This window comes from Meles meles, chromosome 12 (genome assembly GCF_922984935.1).
Source record: "Meles meles chromosome 12, mMelMel3.1 paternal haplotype, whole genome shotgun sequence".
NCBI classification, from domain to species: domain Eukaryota; kingdom Metazoa; phylum Chordata; class Mammalia; order Carnivora; family Mustelidae; genus Meles; species Meles meles.
The window spans coordinates 54,836,325-54,858,183 of NC_060077.1; the positions used below are offsets into that span (position 1 = coordinate 54,836,325).

The following is a 21,859-nucleotide window of genomic DNA, read 5'->3' on the forward strand; positions in this document are numbered from 1 at the left end:
CCCCAAAAATTTAAACTGCCCGTCTCTGTTCCACCTCACCTCACTGCTGTCACTTTAAAAATATACCAGGGCTATCTGTGTGGCTCAGTTGGCTAAGCATCTCACTTGATTTTGGCTTGGGTCATGATCTCAGGTTCATGAGATTGAGGTCTGCCTGATTCTCTCTCTCCCTCTATCCTTCCCCCACCCACCCTCTCTCAAAAAACAAACAAACAAAAAAACACAAAAACAAAAAAAACCCCACCAAAAAAAACTTTCTTAACTATAAGCTGCAATATTTTAATAAAGCTCTTTTATCTGTTGTAAACATAAATTTTGCCTTCATAAAAATTATTTCTTTCATTTTATATGCAAATATAACACAGACCCCCTATAATATTTGTAAATTTAGTCTCCTCAAATATATTAATGAGAATATTGCAGTAAACAAGGAAATCCACTTATTTTCGAGCATAAAAATCATTATTTTTTATTAAGTATTTTTGGGGCGCCTATGTGGCTCAGCCAGTTAAGTGTCTGACACTTGGTTTTGGCTCAGGTCATGATCTCATGGGTCTGCTTGAAGATTCTGTCCCTCTGCCCTCCACCCACTTGCTCACATGCCCACACACACTTCTCCTCCCTCTCTCTCAAAAAAATAATTAAAGATAAACAAGTAAATAAATACCATTAACTCTGGTGAGGGTCCATATTCTGTTCATTTCTGGAGAAGTGTTCGCCAAGCTGAAATAAAATGGAGCACCATGGATGGGTTCATCGAGATCGACAGCCGAAATGTCGGTGTACTTCATCTTTGGTTTGCAAACTGTTACGTAACTCTGAAGTATTTCTGGTGGATTATCATTCATATCTTCAATGTTAACCACGAGTGTTCCGGTACATGATCTACCATCTGGGAAGAAAGAGAAAAGGTTCGGTGTCGCTTTTTGCCTTCTCTTACAGTTTCCTAATAAAACGAATTAACGACATTCTATATATGATATATGTTTTCTTAAATAAGCTGATGATTACAGAAAATGGGAAATAAGAATGTAGAAGGATAAATGAAACTACAGATCATCTAAAATGAGAACCGCCATGGATAATGTCAGCCAATAACCCTTATGCCAGGATTATTACCAAACACTAAAAATTAATGTGTGAATTGCAAACTCTGTGTTTCGGGGCAGGTTCCTTCTGGTACAGATGTGAATGAACATTAAAAGGTTACAGAAAGTTATTCTAATCCTGATACACATTTAAGCTTTTTAAATATCTGCTGTTTGGGTTCCCTAACCCAGGATTCTGATTCAGTGTGTCTAAGTCATGTCTACAAAATGATTTTTTATGGGTCCAAAGTTAATTATTATTCTAACTGAATTAGAGTATTACTCTAATTATGAGCTATTCTAATATTCTAATATAAAGCTGGGGTTAAGAACCTCTGGGTTGTTTTAAGGAACAGAATTCAAGGAGAGGATCACTTTGACCTAATAATCAGTTGCGTTTCTCAAAGATTCTATTTAAAGTGGCATAAAGAGATACAGAAGAGTCTAGTGAGGTCATTTCACCTGAGCCTAGACTTGAGTGTCGTCCTTGCCCTCCAACATGGATCTATAAGCATGTGAGATCCCACCATGCTGAAGATATAAAGATAAGTAAGACCTGGCTTACCTTACAAGGTTCACCCTTGTTAGATAATTAAGAGAAATAAGAATAGCCTTCAAAGTAATTTCTAACAATTCCAAATATTTATCAAAAAAAGTCTGCAAAATAAGAACTCCAGTTTATTCTCCAGTTCCTTTCTAAAATACTACATTAAAACTTTAAAAAAAAAACAAACCACTTTTTTTTTTTTTTCTTACCTTGGTCTATTGCCAGAACGGTAATGTTATACACGTCATTTCTCGGAGTCATGGCCTCCCGGTCCAGGATTTTGGAGGTCATGATTGACCCTGAAATCTCATCAATGGTGATCCATCCTTTAGGATCATGCAATTTTTTGTACCTATTAATATAAAATAAAAAGTCTTCAGCAATATAAAATATATTAAAGTAAGTTACTATCTTAATTATTACAAATACATTATTCCTATGTGGCTACAGACTTCTTTGTACCTTAAGTGGTTGCCACTGTTAGTTTCAGGGTCATATGCCTTATAGCCATTGACCTTTGACCCCACTGCTGAGTTCTCTTTAATCCGGACATACTGGGCTGCAGGGCTGCATTCAGGCCCCTCATCCTGATCCCTCACGTGAACTGTGACCAAGGCTCGGTTCATGGTTGCCATTCTGAGTGCAACATCTCGAGTAAATGGAGCTTCATTGTTTACTCCAATTTCCAGGATCACTTGGTGGTTTTCTTCATAATTCAGTGGCTTTTTAAAAAAGCACAGGGATATCAGCATCAGTGTAAAATACATACAGTATTTCAAATAACAAGTGACCTTCTGTAAATACGAACAGTGCTGCATAAATTCTATTCAATCCCATTCAATCAACATTGACTTTTACCCTCTGCTAAAGAGAGAGGTGATTCTTCACAAAACCTTTAGCAAGAGTGGTCTGAAAGTTTCTGCGTGCGGTCTTATGGAGTTACGGAAAAATAATTGCTGAAATACTTTTATAGTTTATTCTTATGAAGGAAAATTATTCTGAAACTGAAGATAATGGGAAAACAAACCAAACCAAACCAAACCAAAACAAAAAAGTGTTTTTATGGCCCTGCTTTAGAGCACTAAAGGACCAGTATAAGGGGCATCTAACTCCAGGAGAATGCGATTTTGTTTGACTTACTGTTTCCTATTGCCTAAGTCCCTTTCCTTAACCACCACACTATAATCCCTCTGCTATACGATACTGCTTAACTGGTTCACCAGCCTCTAAAAATATTTAATGAATCCATTGATTAAAATTGAATTTTAGACAGCAAATCAAGCAAAACCCATAAAAACACTATTTCACATTGTTTTGCAAACGTAAAGCATTTTTTTTTTCTTTGATTCTCTTTCTACTTATTAAAACCATCATTGGCTAACCATTGAAAGATTAAAACGGAGGAGTCAAATTTTTATTTTAAAACTTTCCCCATAGCTAGCTATTATCAAGCTGAGATACTAATATTATAAGTCCACTAGGCAGTCAAGGAAATTTCTAAATCTTAGAATCCACGAAATGTATGTGAAACTCTTTTTTTATTTTTTATGAACATTCCAGGAAATGGAGAGTCAAGAGGGAAAAAGAATTAATATCTGTTTATCTATTACTAATGAACACTATCTCACAAATTACATGTGTCAGTATGATCACGCAGAGAATGAGAGCATATGCTGGCAATGAGACTTGGATGGAAATTCACAAAACGGCTGCTGCTCTGAGGAGATGTAGTTATTCCAGCCAGGGCCCCTTGCTAAAGCCTGAGCTGAAGGCAGATACTTAACCTACTGAGCCACCCAGATGCCCCCAGTGTTTGATTTTAAAATAGAAGATGCCTCATCAAAGTTAGAAAGTACTTAAAGATACAACTTGAGTACACAACACAGATCTTTAGCACAGAAAAGAATAAGACACCTTTAGAGACCACTGTGGCCACCAAAGTAACTGTGTGAGGAATTCAAGTTTTCTAAGGGTTTGCATAAAAGACAGAAGGGAAATATACCATGGAAAACGCAAATTTTATTGACCAAAATGTTAAGAGACTATTATGAATAGCTCAAAGAAAGAGAGAAGGTAAAATTATCAAGGATCTAATAATGACAGAGGAAGGAGATAATTTAAAAAAAGTAAACTCACAAAAGTAGAAATTAATTAAAGTTCAAAAAAAAGACCCCTTGTGTGACTAAAACCATTGTTTTATCAAGCCAAGTAACCCTAGTATGGAAAAGGAGAGAGACAAGGGGAACATGACCCAGGGGTCCTCAGCGGAAAGAGCAACACAGTGGTTCTAAGGAAGATTCTGTGTCAAGAACGTCTGAATTTACATCCTGGCTCCATCATCTCTGTAGGAAAGGGGGCAAGTCACTTCTTGTTACTCAGCCTCCTCATCCAGAAATGGGAAGAATGACAGGTACAACCACAGGGCCATTTCAAAGGTTAAAAATAAATCTTTTGAATCTAGTATTTTTGTTTTGTTTACAATTTCAGAATTTGGGAAAAGAAGCGAAATCAGTTATTTTTGTAAGCCAAGCCTAATATTGCCATAAAAACTTAACAGAAATTGTGCAAAAGAAAACTGTATCTTTCTTTAATGGTGAAAAAAGGATAATAATAATATCTTGTCTTAAAAGGGATATGACAACCAGCTATAACCTACATAAGTGCTTAGCCTCATTCCCTGTGACAGACATGAAAGGTGACCAGTACTTGATAACTGCTTTTAAACATCTAAAAGCATTTCCTAGATATAAGAACTAGGATGTAATTGTAGAATATAAATGTGACTACCTTAAAGATAATGGGAATAAATGCATAAATATTTCATGGGGGGGTTTCCTTATTCTTCATATATGAAATTAACTTAAACTGCATCAGAGACAAAAAAATAAAGTATGACCACCTAATTGCTCTCCCTCCTGGGTAATCTTGAGGTGGTACCCAAAAGTTGTCACCAGAAATAAAACAGATGTTTATTAGTCACACAGAGTGAGAAATATTCTAGGATACAGGCTATAATTTCTGAAAATATTTGGAAACATTTTTCTTAATGTCTCTGTGATCAACCCTCCTTGGGGGAAAAAATCCACTCTGAATATGAAAAAAAAATGGAATGTGTTAACATATTATGGTTTTTTTTTAGAATGCATTCTTTTGAGAAAGTGTACTAAAATTCATTTTGTATTGGTTAAAAAAAAACTCACAATAAAAATTTAATTCTAGTGTTACTTAAATTTTGCTTTCTGAAGCAAGATAAAATCCCTGAGAGTTAAAAAAATAACAAAAACAGGGCACCTGGGTGGCTCAGTGGGTTAAGCCTCTGCCTTTGGCTCAGGCTGTGATCTCAGGATCCTGAAACAGAGCCCCACATCGGACTCTCTGCTCAGCAGGGAGCCTGCCTACCCGCCCCCCCCCGCCCCGCCTCTCTGTCTACTTGTGATGTCTCTCTGTCAAATAAATAAAGTCTTTAAAACAAAAAATAACAAAAACGGGTCTTTAGTAATGGACTTAAATGAGATGGACTTGAACGAGAGAGAACAGAAGAGCAGCCTTCTAATCAAGCAGCAGATTTGGAGAACTCTAAAAGGTCTTTGCCTTGAGCTACTGCAGTTGGGATAATCTATCCATCTCAGATCTCAAACTATTTCTTTGACTTATTTCTAGAAAGAAGTTAAGATGGGAGTGAGGGGTGCATAGACGAGGTGTCCAGGAGAAATCTTTTACAGAACATCTGTTGCCAATCATCAATTTTGAGGCAAATGCCTGTACTGTGCAGGCATGTATAACTTTGGAAATTGATGCATGGAAGCTCTTTTTACAAGAATGATACACCGTAGACCCTTAGCCTACCTGACTTCAGCTGCAGCTGTGGTGGACATGCCCCCGTGTATGCTGATAGATTTACATCTCAAGCACACAAAGATTCAGCTCTTTCAATGTTTGCTCCAAATCCAGGGTGCTCTCCCTCTACGAGACACAGGGAAGCTCAGAAGTGCAGGAGAGCAGAGGTTCCCTGGAGGCAACCTTCAACCCGTGAGGGACATGGATATCAACAACAGGAGTTGATGGATAAATGCCCCAGGTACCACATTTTCAGGAGATAATTCTGAAGTACATTCTCATGGTTCATCGCAGGACTGAACACCCGAGGTGACTAAGTCAATAACGTAGACTTGATTGGCTTTTCATTCTTTCCTGTCTTTCTTTCCCATTTTTACTCTGGCTTCCTGGGATCCACTTTCTAAATATTTCCCCTCCATTGGGTTCCCTGTCTTGGGTTCTGCCTTCTGGAGAGTCCAAAGGAAGACTGGATGGAGGTGGACCAATAAAGAGGGAAAAAGACTCAGTACCATCTGCTTACTTTCTTTCCTACTACTATCAGTTGTAAAGTTTCATGTTTCTTAAGTAGTTGGTTTCAGTTTTCAACTTGAGCAGATCACATTAGAGAAAACTGAAATAGAGGTTTGATGTTGAGAGTAATTTGGAAGAAATATATTTGACTATTCACATCTGGGTAGAACTTGCTGAGGCTTATTCCATAATCTCTGGAAATTTTTACAAAGGAAATAATTATAAATAGATATTTATGTATCCAAGTCTCCACCATTACTGTTGTTGGCAGGAAAGCATCCTTTAATTAATGGATGACTCCTTTACCTGCCTATAGGGCAATTTTCTTTTTTGTTTTGGGTTAAGAATTTAAAACCAAGGGTCCTTCCCAAATCGGGCCTTTTCTGCCCTCATAACCTGGAGCCTAGAATAAAACAATGCAACCAAAACTACAATATATAAAATAAAGAGTAAACTCCTTCAGTGCTGTCTGATACAACATGATCTTTCACCTTCGGTACCACCTATAAAGGATCGGATACAACCAGGCATATGCCAGAGTGAGAGAGAATTAAAAGAATACGGGTTTCTAAATTGTATCATGCAAAGAATAAAGGAATCAGGAGCATTTACCATAGAGAAGGTAAGTTTCAAAAGAACATAGCAATCTTTTCAAAAGAATTCTATTTCTTCTGAGAGAGGGAACCCAGACCATTAGAGACAGAACCAGGGGATATAAGGAGAATAATTTGGGCACAGTAGAAGTTAGGACTTCTGAGAACCAAAGTTTTCCAAATATGGAATCAGCTGCCAATGGAGATTCTTAGAATCGAGAATGTTCAAGCATAAGCTTGGTGCCTAATGACTGGCAATAAAATTATAGAAGAAAGACAGCACTAGATGGGAACAGCTGGGCTAAACAGACTAAGCTCTATTCCACCTTCTGGAGTCTTTGATCTGAAACTCTTTAGTTGATTAAACCATTAGTTGAATGAATTAGATTGAAGTTGTCAATTATTCATTATTACTGTACCTTTACAACATACAAAACACCTTCATTAGTTTCTTTGTCTGTGCTGATTTTGAAATGTCCATTTTCATTGCCCTTCAAAATGGTAAAATTGGCTCTCCAATTGGCAGTGTTAATTAAGTCCTTATCTTCTATTGGTATTCGTAAGATCTCCACATTGTAAGCATTTTCCTCTACTGATGCTTCGTACTGAAACAGAAGAAAACTTACTTTATAAAAAGAACTCTACAAAGGAAGTAAAATACTTTTTCCACTCCAAAAATACTGGTTCTTGCAGTTTTTATCTAGTTTATTTAAAGCCATGAATTACAAGGACTGTTGTTTCATTAAGGATTATCCTCGAAATGAAAGAACTACATGATAAATGAAGATGAATGTTACCTGCTTTTATTAGAAAGAGGTAATATAAATACTGCTACAAATAAATAAAAGAGAATTATATGTCAGCTGTTTCAACTTTTATCTTATTCATAAAAAATAAACATACATCAAAGTACGATATGTATTTTGTTAATTCATATTAAATAACAAATGACAGTTGACAAGTGGAGGCATAGGCTGATTATATACTTACGGTATTTTGTTTGAAAGTCGGTGCATTGTCATTTGAATCTTTCACTGTGATCATACAAGTTGATGTACTCATCAGTCCAAAAAACTGACCATCCATGTCTTGTACTTTCATTATCAGTGAGTACTTTTCTACAGTCTGAAAACAAAGCAAACATTTAATTAGTTTTGAAAACATGTGCTTTGACTTACAGATGAAACCTCAATTGTACACTCTTCTACCTGTGCCTATCCATGCTTTTATTGGATTCCGTATTTGCACACACTTTAAGAAACTGGAAGACAGGGAGAAGCTGACAAGGTAAAGATGGGTTAAGTTACAAAAAGCCATACTAAGAATTTAGATTTATACTTTAAGTAGAAGATAACTAGGAAAAGTTTTGTGGATTCTAAGTAGAAGATAACTAGGAAAAGTTTTGTGGGAATCCTAGGGGGAGCACAAAATAAGATCATCTGAGTTTTAGAAAAAAGTTTCTTCAAGATTTAGCATCATGTGTGGTAAACTGAGGTGAAAACCAAAGAAATTATCTACAACGGGTGATCCAAATCTGAAGCAGTGGTCTTGAAGACAGAGAGAAAGCATGACAGGCAAGTTCCTTGGGAATTAGCATTTAGTAGGATGTAATGGTAGATGCCATATAAAACATAAGAGAAGAGAGAAAGTTGTGTATGATGTTCAGCCATCCTACTGAGACAGGCAGAGGGCATGTATCATCGACTGTCACGTAGCAGATGCTGGAGAGCCCATTCTTCACTGAAGTGAAACTAGCAAAGTTAGCAAGGAGGGCCAAAAGGAATGAGCTGTGTTTGGCATATACTGGATTTTATGTACCTACGGGAAATCTCAGGAGAAAGGTTCAGAAGGCACGGGGTTGTATGGCCCCATACTTAAGGGAGAGCTCACAGACAGAAATACCAATCGGGGGGTCAATAATATGTAGATGGTCATTGAAATTATAGCAGGAATCCGACTATCTAGGAGAGGGTAAGGGATGAGAAGAGCTGAGGATAGTAGGGACAGCAGCAGCATTTCAAGAATAGGGTAAGTAAGAACACTAAGCTATACATACTAAAATGGAAAGATCAGAGAAACCGGAAAAAGAACCAGGAAAGAGAAGAGTTTTATTAGGTGCCAACAATAGACAGGGGCTCCAGGCAACTGGTGGACTTAGCCTTTAGGAGGTCACCATGGCCTTCAGTGAAGAGAGTTTTTGCAAATGGTGTGGTGATGATGAAATGAACTCACACAATTACTTCTGTTGCCTTTCCCCTCTCTCTTACTATCCAGTAGCCAGTCCTTTTTTCTGTTTTATTTTCACTTTTTGACTTTACTTAATTTTCAATTTCCTGCTATCTCTTCCTCCGGTGTTCATTTTGCTTATCTCCCTTCCACATTGGAAACCGACATTCTCACCCTGAAATGCTTCTCCTTTAGGCCCCAATGTCTGATACCCTGCTTTTTCTTCCTCTAAATCTACTGGGTTTTTTGTTTGTTTTTATCTCCCTTGTTCATTTCTTTATTTTCTGTGTTGTTCTCACAACACACTTTGCGGTTGTTCCCCGAAAAATCCAGTTGGCCTTTTTTTGATCAGGAAAACAGACCTGGATTTAACCACAGATCTGTACCTTACAAGCTGTGTACCCTCAAATTATTTAATTTTTCTAAGCCTCATTTCTCCACCTGCAAAAAATGAGGAAAGATGCTTGTCTTCGCTTGATTACTACATAGACTACCCATCCCACATACACAAAAACACATTCATATTGACCATTCAAACTTGTCCATTTGTTATCACTACCCTCTGCTTTCTCACATATAATGTCCGGACCACAAACAAAAATAAAAATAATAACCAAGAGAACCTTTATTCTATTTTTTATTCCTTTTCATGGGTTCTCATCATCCCCTCCCTCTTTCTTTGGCATCAAATTCCACTGATTTCTTCTGTACATTATCTCTCCACTTCATACTGATCTCTCTATTTGTGTTAATCTGGTTACAGTGGGAACCACCCAGGTGTGGTAATCAAGCTCGTTAGCGTACATGAAATCAATTAATCTGCCTCAGTCAATAATTCAGGGCTTTGAGTTAAACCTAGGCTGACAATATAGACAGAGCAACAATAACAAAAATCAGAAGATTCAGAGCAGTAATTTAATTCAGGAGAATCACTCTGACTGTCACATTTGTCCTCTATAGATTGGATGGAACACCTATCTAGTCAGGCAAGGAAATTACAGACCATACAGAATTATGCATCAAGAATTTGAACTTAAAGTGCTCCCTACCTGACAACATGCTAGTACTATTATCCAAACAGTGTGACAGCTTTCTTAATAATCCATCCACTTAATATCAACTAATTCATTCCTCTAAAAAGCACTCTTAACAATAACTGGACAGGGTCAGTCTATGACCTTAACTCACGCAACAAGCAAAATTAATTGTCCTACATGAGAACTGAAGCCTTTACTGAGCTGGAACCAACTAGCCACATACAGGAATAGAGTAATAGTCAACAATAGCAACTTTCATAAGAAATATATTTTGTTCCTACTCCTACTAAGCACCAATTGATCTGCAGTAATCCTATGGCTTCTCTTACCTAAGAAAATAGAATATTAAAAAAAAAAGAACAGGTAACAAGACCAGGAATTCTTATGTCTAGAAACACCTAAGACCACGGAAGAGCGAACTGCAGTAAATGGGGTAGGAATCTCAGCCCCCAGGAAAATGATGTTCCACGGAGTGGAAAGCTACCTCTCGGTCCAGGTAATGAGAGGTTATGGTGATGACACCTGTGCTGGGATGCACAGCAAAGATCCCAGGGGACCTCGGGCTCTGCTCCAAAATGCTATACTTTAGGCGTGTATGCATCGTGTCCGGTTCATCTCTGTCTGTGGCACAAACCACTCCCACTGTAGTACCTACAGGTTAAAAAAGAAAAAAAAAAAGAGTCTTTAATTTCAAGAACTACAAAACATATTTAGGAGTATTTATATTTTTCAAATTTTAACAATGATAGTGGCAACCTAATTTTAAGTGCATTTCTTATCTGAGCTATTCGATCTTTAGAGAGCACCAATGAACATGACTTCAAATTTATTCTGTAAAACACTATGATACTGGGAATCAAGGTGTACTTTTACTCTGTTCACTGTTAAAAATGTTTGATAGTAAATTACTAAAAACTTATTTAAATGGCAATCAAAAATATTTTCAACATGGGGCACCTGGGTGGCTCAGTCGTTGGGCGTCTGCCTTCTGCTTAGGTCATGATCCCAGGGTCCTGGGATCGAGCCCTGCATCGGGCTCCCTGCTCAGTGGGGAGCTTGCTTCTCCCTCCCCCACTGCCCTCTGCCCCTGTTCCTCCTCCCTCTCTCTCAAATAAATAAAATCTTTTAAAAAAAGAAGAATTTCAACACATATTTCCACACACCAATAACAAATCTAGCTGGAGAGAGAAACCATGCCAAGACTGACTTGGCATATAATTGCATAAATGGCCAAGCTGACCTTTCGCAGTCCAATCTCCATTCTCTGATGTTTTTTACTAATCGCTGACGTGTCTCGTTTTCTCTCACCCGTTAAGCATCAACACCTCATTGCCCTCAGCCCCACTTAATCCTCAGGAAGGGATTTCATACTATTCACCCTTCAGGAGGAATTTAAGTCAACAGTTTCTTCAGTTGGAACTATTAATACTTGTCATCTGTATGGAATTTAAGAATATTGTTCTGGTAAAGGATTAGAGCCATCAAAGCACAAAGAGGTGGTTTGTATAGTGTTAAGGACAGTGCTCCAGTACCCATGAAAATATAATACATAGATCCACTTTGCCTATAGCCCTGTATGTAAGACTGACCTGGGGAAAAATACACAGACAGATACAGTGTCACATATATACATACTCACACACATATGCAGAATTGTTGAAATAAAAACCAATTAATGTAAGAAAATATTAGTTTTAAGTAATTTTTCACTGCATGTCCTTAAAATTTGTATATGTGTGTGTATAAATAAATGTATATATACACATACATATAAAAATAGTAGAGATTATCCAATTACCTATTTATAAATAATGACAAGATTTTTGCAGCAGATCCATACAAAGACATGAAGTAATCATCTTATCATAAGAAAACAAATGCTGTTTATCCATGTTTGCATAGAAAAAGAGTTTCTAATCTTTGTAAGGCAGAATATTTTCTTCTTGCATTTTTACTGACAGGACACAAACACTATTTTAATTCTCTGGATAAGAACAGCGTTACTTATCACAGAAAAATCTTCGTAAAATATTGACTTCAAAGGTCCTTTTCATGAGAGCTATACTTAAATATTAGTTGAGCACCCTTCGTCCAAACCTCTGTGTGAGAGTTAAGACCAAGTCAAGGAACACTTAATAGTTCAGAGTATCACAGCCCAAACTGGCTCAAATCTTCTCGTGTGAGATGCTTCAAGTGCCTTAGATTAATCAGGGCATCAAAAACTTTGTCCTTGATTCTTGTCTGTCACTATCATAGAGAACAGAATCCTCAAGAAAGACCTGGCAACCAATAATCTCTCTTTGGAAAAAAAAAAAGAAAATAGTACCAGAGTCATTGTCACTGTGAAGCTAAAAATATTATAGGTCATCTAATGTAATTAACTCCTTTTACAGCTCAGAGAACTCAAAGGGACTTCCACCATTTCCCACAGCGAATTAATAACAGACCCCAAATCAAAAGCTAGGTTTCTTAAACTCCAAACCAACAATTTTTTTAATTGTACCATATGAGTAATAAAGAGGTTAACATCTATGACATCAAATTATCAAAGTAAAATATAAACAGGAATAGCAGATATAAAAATCTAGTGGGGCGCCTGGGTGGCTCAGGGGGTTAAAGCCTCTGCCTTCGGCTCAGGTCATGATCTCAGGGTCCTGGGATCGAGCCCCATATCGGGCTCTCTACTCAGCGGGAAGCCTGCTTCTCTCTCTCTCTCTCTCTCTGCCTGCCTCTCTACCTACTTATGATCTCTGTCAAATAAATAAAAATAAAAAATCTTAAAAAAATAAAATTTTAAAAAAATCTAATGAAGATCTAAGTAACTATCTGAAACTTAATAGGCAAGTTAGCAAAGTCATCCTTTATGAATGAGTCCACATTCTTTCAACTTCATTGTGAATCTCAGGAGACATCATAATGCCACATTTGAAGGGCCAACTAACCTGAACACTTTGGTTTTCCATGTGTCTGAATAACTGTTTAAAACATGTGATGTAACTGTCTCTAAAGTTATCTCCATATTCTTTCTAAATTGGAAGTAGTAAAGTAGTAGTTTTAAGAAAGGAGATAATATAAATAAGAACTTTAAAAAAATTGTTTTCAGTAGGTGTCATTTAATACCTTCCTAAATAAAACCTAATAAAAATATTGATATTAACTTCAATTTTATTGTGATTTTATTCTGTATGTCTTCTCTTGGAGGTGAGAATAATGATAAACCCACAAAATGATAAAGTGAAATAAACTATATAAACTAAATATGATTCAAAGCTTAAAAAACTGTTATCTGTTTTTATAGTTAATTGGTATCGTATTGACAACACGAGATTCCTGTACTATCCTGTAGGTTACACTCCGTTTGGATATGATAGGATTAAATGTTTTCTGGGAAATAGATACTGGTTCAGTATCATCTCAAGACAATCTGGTCTTCGGTATAAAAAAACCCAATGTCTCAAAAAATGTAGACAAACATATTTAACAAAATACATTTTACTTTTAGAAGTTCCCTTATGAGAGAGAAACAAAGGCAAAAATGAAGTATTGGGACTTCATCAAGATAAAAAGCTTTTGTACAACAAAGGAAACAGTCAATAAAACCAAAAGACAAACGACAGAATGGGAGAAGATATTTGCAAATGTCTTATCAGATAAAAGGCTAGTATCCAAAATCTATAAAGAACTTATCAAACTCACAAACCAAAGAACAAATAATCCAATCAAGAAATGGGCAGAAGGCATGAACAGACATTTCTGCAAAGAAGACATCCAACTGGCCAACAGACTCATGAAAAAGTGCTTAACATTACTCAGCATCAGAGAAATACGAATCAAAACCACAATGAAGATACCACCTCACACTGGTTAGAATGGCTAACACTTACAAGTCAAGAAATGACATGTTGGCGAGGAAGCAGAGAAAGGGAAACCCTCTTACACTACTGGTAAGAATGCAAGCTGGTTAGCCACTCTGGAGAACATCATGGAGGTTCCTCAAAAAAAGTTGAAAATTAGGGGCTACTGGGTCGTTCAGTCGGTTAAGTATCTGTCCTCGGCTCTCAAGTCATGATCCCAGGGTCCTGGAATCAAGTCCCACACTGGGCTCCCTGCTCACTGGGGAGTCTCCTCCCCCCTCACCCCACTCATGCTCTCTCTCTCAAATAAATAAATAAAATCTTTTTTAAAAAGGTTGAAAATAGAGCTGCCCTCTAATCCAGCAATGACACTACTGCCATTTATTTATCCCAAAGATACAAATGTAGTGATCCAAAGGGGCACCTGCACTGCAATGTTTATAGCAGCAAAGTCCACAATCGCCAAACTATGGAAAGAGTCCAGATGGCCATCAATAGATGAATGGGTAAAGAAGATGTGAGATATATATATATATATACACACATACATATGCATACACTACTCGGCCACCAAAAAAATGGAATCTTGCCATTTTCAATGACGTGGATGGGACTAGAGGGTATTTTCCTAAGCAAAATGAGTCAACCCGAGAAAGAAAAAGAAAATTATCATATGATCTCACTAATATGTGGAACTTAAGAAAAGAAACAGAAGATCATAGTGCAAAAAAGAAAGAATAAAACAAGATGAAATCAGAGATAGAGAGAGAGAGAGAAACCATAAGAGACTCTTAATCTTAGGAAACAAACTGAGGGTTGCTGGAGGGGAGGAGTTGAGGAAATGGGGAAACTGGGTGATGGACAATCAGGAGGGCACGTGATATAATGAGCACCAGGTATTACATAAGACTGATGAATCACTGACCTCTACCTCTGAAACTAATAATACATTGTATGTTAATTTTAAATTAAAAACATAAGTAAAAAAATAAAACTTCCTTTACCATAAAGTATGAAAGAAATAGGCCTTTATGGGTCTAAGGAAGGATAGATTTAACTAAATGGAAGTCCTGAACTTCTTTACCTGAAAAAAGTAGCTTTAACAGAATTGAAAACCAACAACACACTGGGAAAATATTGGCAATGTGACAATAGGTTAGTATCCTTAATATGTAAAAAGCATTTTTTTAAACTAGATTTAAAAAACAGTTAAGAGCAAGATAAACACCAAGGAAAGAGCAAAGGAAATGAACATAGATTTCCCAGGAGAAAAAATATAAATGGCAAAAGAAAGCACATACAGAAACGTTCAATTGAAAAAAATTATCTTACCAACTCTGCTACTTTCTGGAACTTCAAAGTTATAAACAGCTTCTGTGAAAATAGGGTGGTTGTCATTTTCATCCTCCACTCTGATGGGCAGGGGAAGAGGTAAGTCTGCTGAATACCCATCTGCAGTCGAGGCATAGGCAATCAACTGGAAAACAGGAAAAAGCAAAACCAATAGTCCCTTAATGCTAGATTCTAGCAAGAGAGAACACTATCCTTTATCTGCTACCTTCTTCGCAAATCTTTTCAGTAAGTAATGACTTAAAAAATTCTATTCAATTCTTCTTTATCAAAGCATCAAATGGAAGAACACTTTTAAGTGCTGTAAGAGGAATTCAGTATTTGGTAAAAAAGGCACTTCAAATAAAACTTGAAAGTACAGTCAAGTCAGAGACAACTCTGTCCATTAGACTCAGAGTATTGTTCTTATTCTGTCCATAATCAGAATGTTACATTGGGAGAACAATGAAACTCACGCAATGGGAATGATCCCTATTATATCACCTAAAGAAAGCCATGATTCTCAATCTTGCAACTAACAAGACCTTTTATTGTTTTGCCTAATAGATCACATACTTGTAAGAGATTTTTTAACAAAACACATTTACCAGTTTCTGCATTGCCAATTAATCAAAGGACAATATAATGTCAAATAGAATGTATTTCTTTTTTTTTTTTAATTTAAATTCAACCAGCCAACATAGAGTATTGCTACTCAGAGCGCGATTACAACACCAAGTTGAAAATTTTCTAACCAAAAGCAATGTCATGTGGTAAACATCAGTTACGTCTGCTTACCAGCATCCCTTCCTTCTCTAGGAAAGAATCCCTCTTTCTCATGGAGAAACATCCCCTCCTTCACCACAGTGAGGACCACATGACCCCACAGAATTGAGCATATTACACTGAAAATTGTCTGAGTTATTCCCCATTGACTGTAAGCTCACTCATAACAGAAATCTGGCTTATTGACTTTGATTGGGTTTGGTCTCCCACTTTTGCTTTCTTATCTAGTTCTCAGACATGATCAGAGAATCACATATGTAGAAGGAAAAATGGAAAAAAAAAGTTTTAAATAAATAAATAAAACAGAACAGAAGAGGGATGAAGACCCTTCCGATTAATGGTGGCCATGTCCTGGAGAGAGGAAAATGTATGACTAGAGAGAGAAAGTATTTCATAAACAAAACCAACTCTTGGAAATGTACTGGAATTTATATCCAAATACAACTAAACCTCTTTGCTTCACTTTAGGCTTTCCGTTGCCCTCAGCTGATAATAAAGAGCAGAGCAAATATTCCAAAATATTCCAAACCTATTTTCTTTGACTCTAAGGAAAGAATGCAAGACGACAGGAAAGAGTACATGGAGTATCAGAAGAAACACAGTTTAGTCATTTAAAATCACGTATATCAACAAAACTCCTACATCAAAAATATCATATTCTTCACGATCCACAGGCCGGGTACAATACAGATTTCCAGTGTCTTTTTCTATGAAAAACAAATTTAAAGGCTCTTGGTCAACTCCACGCCCACTTAATGAGTAGAAGATGGTATAGTTCTGTGCTGCATCGGACTGAACCTAAGAGGAAAAAAACATATTTGTAAAAATTTTAAATCGAAATCTGTTAAAATGTTATTTTTTAAACGTAGCTTATGCATTTCTATCATTTTTATTTTAAAGAGACTTTAATAAAATCGTAATCATATTTATCACTTCATCAGCACACAAAACAGTAAGGAGCATTCGGCAAAAGATTTTTTTTAACCTCAGATCTAATGAGAATAATGCCCAACATAAAAAGTAACCAAAGAAAATGTAATTAAAAACAATAAAAAATAATTCCCCATTGAGAGATTTGGCAAATGGAAAAGAACAATAATGCCCATTGTTAGCAGGATCCAGACCATCTGATACTCATATACTGGTGAAAGGAACGTTAATTTGAATGTTTCTTAGGGAGGAGAACTGGCAAAAATTAAAAGAATGACATATGAGAATAAACAGGGACCACTCTTCCTGGCAGAGGAAATACAAAGTAAAAAGGGACCGGGTTAGCGCTGCGCCCAGAGTGTTCAAGGAGCAGTAAAGAGGCCACTGTGCTTGGAGCAGAGAAAGGTAGTGGGCAAGAAGTAGGACATGAGCCACATCATGTAAGTGATTCCAACAGTGTTGACTTTTCCTTGGAGTCAGGTGGGAAGCTATCGGAAAATTTAGACAAGAGTAATATATGTAATTTACACTTTAAAAAGGTAATACTTGGTGTTTTGTTAGGACTAAACATGGTGGCTAGGTAAGCAACAAAGCAGGAAGACCATTTAGTTACTACAAGAATTCATGATAGCAGCAGAGATGGTGAGAAATGCATAGATTCTGGGTCTAATTTGCAGGTATGGCTGATAGGATTTGCCTACGGGTTGGATGTGTTGTGTGAAGATGACACTATGTCAGAGGGTGCTGATATCCCCTAATATCTATTCTGCCCATGTTCCTTTGTGTTGGAATTTATAGCTGAGTGCAAGACTGCCCAAAAGAAATATATTTCTCGGGCCATCTTACAATTAGGTATGGCCACATGAAAAGATCGGGTCAATGGGATATGAGCAGAAAAAACATATGCGAACCCTAGACTGTACTCTAGAAAGTGAAGGGATGTGTTCCCCCATCTGGACGCAATAAGGAGCCATCGTGAACCTGCAGGGTTCAAGGCCAAGCTGAAAAAGAAAGAAGTCTAGGTCCTTGGTGATTTTTCAGACTAGAATCTCTTTACCAGATCACACTTTCACATAAAATAAATAAATCTCTGTCATGCTTATGCCACTTAGTGGCGTAAGTTCCTGAATTAGTGACTGTCCCATCGTGGAGAAAACAGCATGTGCCCTGGTTGTGGATTCAGCAAGGTAGCTTGGGGATTCATTCCTGAAAGTTCAATCTAAATTTCATTTCTTCAGTCCCCCCAACAACTCTGTCAACTGCTTATATGCTATAATAAATCCCTATCTGTTAACTGCTGAGAGAGAAGTATGTTCTCTACAACTAAAACCCAAGGGACTCTTAATACCCCAACAACTGAAAGAAAGGAGGTGCCATTAACTGAGATGGGGGGTGTTTTTAGGACAATACCCTAACTTTTTTCCCCTGCCTATGTTAAGTGTGAAATGCCCATTAAGCTTCCAAGTGGAAATATCAATTAGGAAGTCTGTCCCAGAAATATAAGGCCTTAAGTCTCCAATAGAGAGTAGTACTTAAAGCTATAAGACTGGATGAGATGAGCAAGAGAGTGAATACAAATAAACAAGAGACAAGGTTCACAGGCTGAGCCTAGAGCTCTCCAAAGTTTTGAAAGGGTGGGCATAGGAATGAGGAAGAACCAGCAGAACTCACTAAGAAAAGAATGGCCAGTGAACAAGTGGGAAGCTAGGTGAGTGGTGTCCTAGAAGCCCAGTGAAGAGAGTATTTGGAGGAAGAGGAAAGGGTAAGTAAGCTATGTCAAAGGGACACAGGTCAAGGAAAGGAGGACCAAGAGGTAGCGACTGGCTTAGCGATGCAGAGGTTAGTATTAGCTGTGATAGTATAACTGGTAATCAGAAACCTTTTCTTAATATGCCTCCTGAGTGTTTCAAGCACAAAATTTGAAAATAAGAAACAAGATCTACCATGGAAGTACGGAAGACCCTCGAAGCGAGGAGACAGGTCACACCGTCGGAATGAAATATCAAGCACAGTAATAGGAAAAGGCAATCACTGGGCCAGAGCCCGACTGCATCAACTTCTTTCACTGTGTATTTCCCATCTAGATCTTTATGAAAAGTAAAGCTGACCTGGTTTTTTGATGAGAAAGTTAAATTCCCTAATAGGATACACATAGTCCATTATGGTTTGACCTCTACCTGCTTCTTCTCCCTTATCTCCCTGCTCCAGCCCCATCATAACCAGGAGGACTGAGCTACCCTTGGAGCCACTAAGAAGCTCACCTTCACCTCTGTAACTCCCTCTTCTTCCAAAACTACTTACCTGTACAACGCTTTCATCCTTTAGGTCCTAGGTCCTAGGTCCTAAAGGATGTTTCCCTAAGTTTTTTCTTGATTTGCACATTTCAAACCAGAACTTGGTACTGATCAGATGAATTCTTAGATCTCCCAAACCATCTCCGCCACAGCACTCATCACCCAGTACCATAACTGTGTGCCCACCTCTGCCTTCCTTACTAGGCTCATAACCTACATGAGAACCAGGGTCTGCTAAATTTATTTCTAGGGTCATACTTAGAGCAGTGCCTACGTGGGACATAGCAGGTGCTCAATATCCAGTGGCTTTTGTACAAATAAGCTCATAAATATCATTTAATGGCTGTAGTCTTTTTCATATTATTAGTTTTTTAGTGATTTTTCTCACTTTACTTACTTTGATTATACTTCATGGATATTTTCAATCAAATCTGTTTCTTTTTAAATCTCTCAAGAGTTTTGAAACCTGAACAAAACGGACTCTGGGGATTAAAACACTCCCAATCAGAAAGAATGTAAAACCTACCTGTTGAAGAAACAAAGGGAACGGGCCCAGGGAATTCTCTTGCATTGAGCAGGGAATCGGGGCCCATCTCCTCTTGGAACGCCTGAGAACAGTTTCTTTAGCATCTCTTTTCCTCAGTACCTGAATTCAGAGAAAGAAAATTAAATAAATAAAAGTATCACAGCCGACTTTGTTGCAAAGGAGTGGACAGTCCATCAACCTCACTCCGCCCAAGAGGCTCAGTTCACGACTCTCCCAGCTGAAGCTAAATGCCAGGTAATAAGGTCTTTTTGGATTAGATGGGGAAGAAAGAACACATCCACAGTTTGACGTTTTCATAAACTGAAGAATTTCATTTTCTATACCTTTCTAACGCTGACCATACTTTCAGGTTAGGAAAATCATCACTGCACTCAGTTTTTCTTCTTTTTTCCCCACATAGAGAAAGCCAATGTGTCCTCTTTATACTACTGAAGACCGCGTGTTCTTTTCTGCTAAAACCTCACATGCTCATAAACCAGAACAAGAAAACCAGAGCAAGAAAAGGCACGTTCTCCGTTGCCCTAACACCCTCATCTGCCCTCTCCAATATGGTAGCTCTAACTATATGTGACTATTTAAATTTAAATTGATTGTGATTAAATAAAATAAAAAATGCCATCCTTCAGTCACACTAGCCACATGCCAAGTGCTCATTAGCCACTAATATTTGGATGCTATATCAGACCGTGCAGATTATAGAACATTTCCACCATCACAAAAATTCCACTGAACTTTTGAGTGATTTCCATCTCAATGTATGGTGGTGCAAGGAAGCTATTTTATTCCTAATAATTTATTAAGAAATAATTCTCTGTCCAGGAATGAGGTGCTAAGGCAGGAGGTACAGAGGGCTTTCCCCTTCCCAGTGTCCTTTGGGCAGGATGTGGATGCAGCTGTGGGGGCAGCGCTGGTCATGCTGCAGAGAAATCTTAACCAGAGGGAGTCTTAGTGCATTTTTTGGCCAAAAGACTGTTGCGGATTTTATCTAACTAACATTCCTGACATGACCTTGGGGTCATCCTTGAACTGGACAGTTTTGTGGGCAGCTTTTAAGCAAAGCTCATTTTCGGGGAACCATCTTGACCAAGTACCTATCTTCATACTCTAATAATGCAGGCAGGACTCATCAGCTGGATCTCAAATCAGCACTTCCCAAGAGACTCAGTCGGGAATTGGTTGCAAATGTACATGTGGAAAAAAGAGGGAAAAAGAAAGAAAAGGAACAGTAGCCCAGCATCATGGTCAGCAGACTCTTCTGTGATTCACATGTAGACAAAGAGAAAATAAATGTGGACTTCAGACACCAAAAAAAAAAAAAAAAAAAGAAATAATTTTATTGAACATGTATGAATGTGCTAAATAGTCATTTAAATTAACTTTCTCATTAATTCACTTAACACTGATTCGTTGTAACCCAGTCTAAACCTTTAATCATTTTTGTGACGACCTTCACAATGGCATTTCTCACGATGTAGAATCTAGAACTGCAGCGAATGACAGCCGGTACAACGCCACGTATCCCTTTATTCATACTTACACACACACCGCAGGATTCCCATCCTATTTTAACATCGGAATCACTGCGACACTTGAAATCAGCCTCTTATTCACTGGCAACCACTGTTTTCACATTAATTTAACATACACCTATCGACTCTGGGTTAGGTTATTATCAAGGCTATAAGCACAAAAGGGATCAATTCGTGCCCTCAAGCAACTACAGATAAGTTGTTTGCACAAATAAAAAAAATTCCAAATGCTTATAAAAGAGGGGTAGCCAAACTGACAGGGACACACAAAAGCAGTTAGTTGGACTTTAGAGGTGGAAGAAGCCTTCCTGGAGGGGGTGCCATTTAGGTTTAACAAAGCAAAACCCAAAGCCAATGGTTAGCCACTGTTGGTGGGGGAGAAGAGGAAGAGATGGAGGGAGGGAGGGAGGGAGAGCAAACTGAAAGGGAAGGAAGAGGAGAAGATAAAAACTAAATTTATCTTTTTGTCCTCTGCAATTTTTAAATTTTTTTTAATTTCTTTTTTAAGACTTTATGTATTTATTTGACAAAGAGAGAACACAAGCTGGGGAAGAGGAAGAGGGAGAAGCAGGCTCCCTGCTGAGCAAAGAGCCTTATGAGAGGCTTAATCCCAGGACCCTGGGATCATGACCTGAGCCTCAGAAGGCACACACTTGACTGACTGAGCCACCTGGGTGGCCCCCCTCTTTGCAATTTTTAATGAAAGATTTAAATGAAAAGAAAAGCATGCCTGAACATATCAATGCATTTTA

General features: G+C 37.7%; 1 protein-coding gene across 1 annotated transcript in view; it reads right to left on the minus strand.

Moving 5' to 3' along the window:
* DSC3 (desmocollin 3) overlaps positions 1 to 21,859 on the minus strand; it is a 43,612-nt gene that overhangs the window by 11,907 nt on the left and 9,846 nt on the right. The window contains exons 4-12 of the mRNA XM_046025311.1: positions 19,558 to 19,677; positions 16,450 to 16,605; positions 15,025 to 15,169; positions 10,323 to 10,489; positions 7,566 to 7,700; positions 6,995 to 7,180; positions 2,098 to 2,357; positions 1,845 to 1,987; positions 668 to 892 (exon numbers count right to left, since the gene is read on the minus strand). Of these exons, the coding sequence (XP_045881267.1) occupies positions 668 to 892; positions 1,845 to 1,987; positions 2,098 to 2,357; positions 6,995 to 7,180; positions 7,566 to 7,700; positions 10,323 to 10,489; positions 15,025 to 15,169; positions 16,450 to 16,605; positions 19,558 to 19,677 (1,537 nt within the window). The remainder of the gene's footprint in view (positions 1 to 667; positions 893 to 1,844; positions 1,988 to 2,097; positions 2,358 to 6,994; positions 7,181 to 7,565; positions 7,701 to 10,322; positions 10,490 to 15,024; positions 15,170 to 16,449; positions 16,606 to 19,557; positions 19,678 to 21,859) is intronic.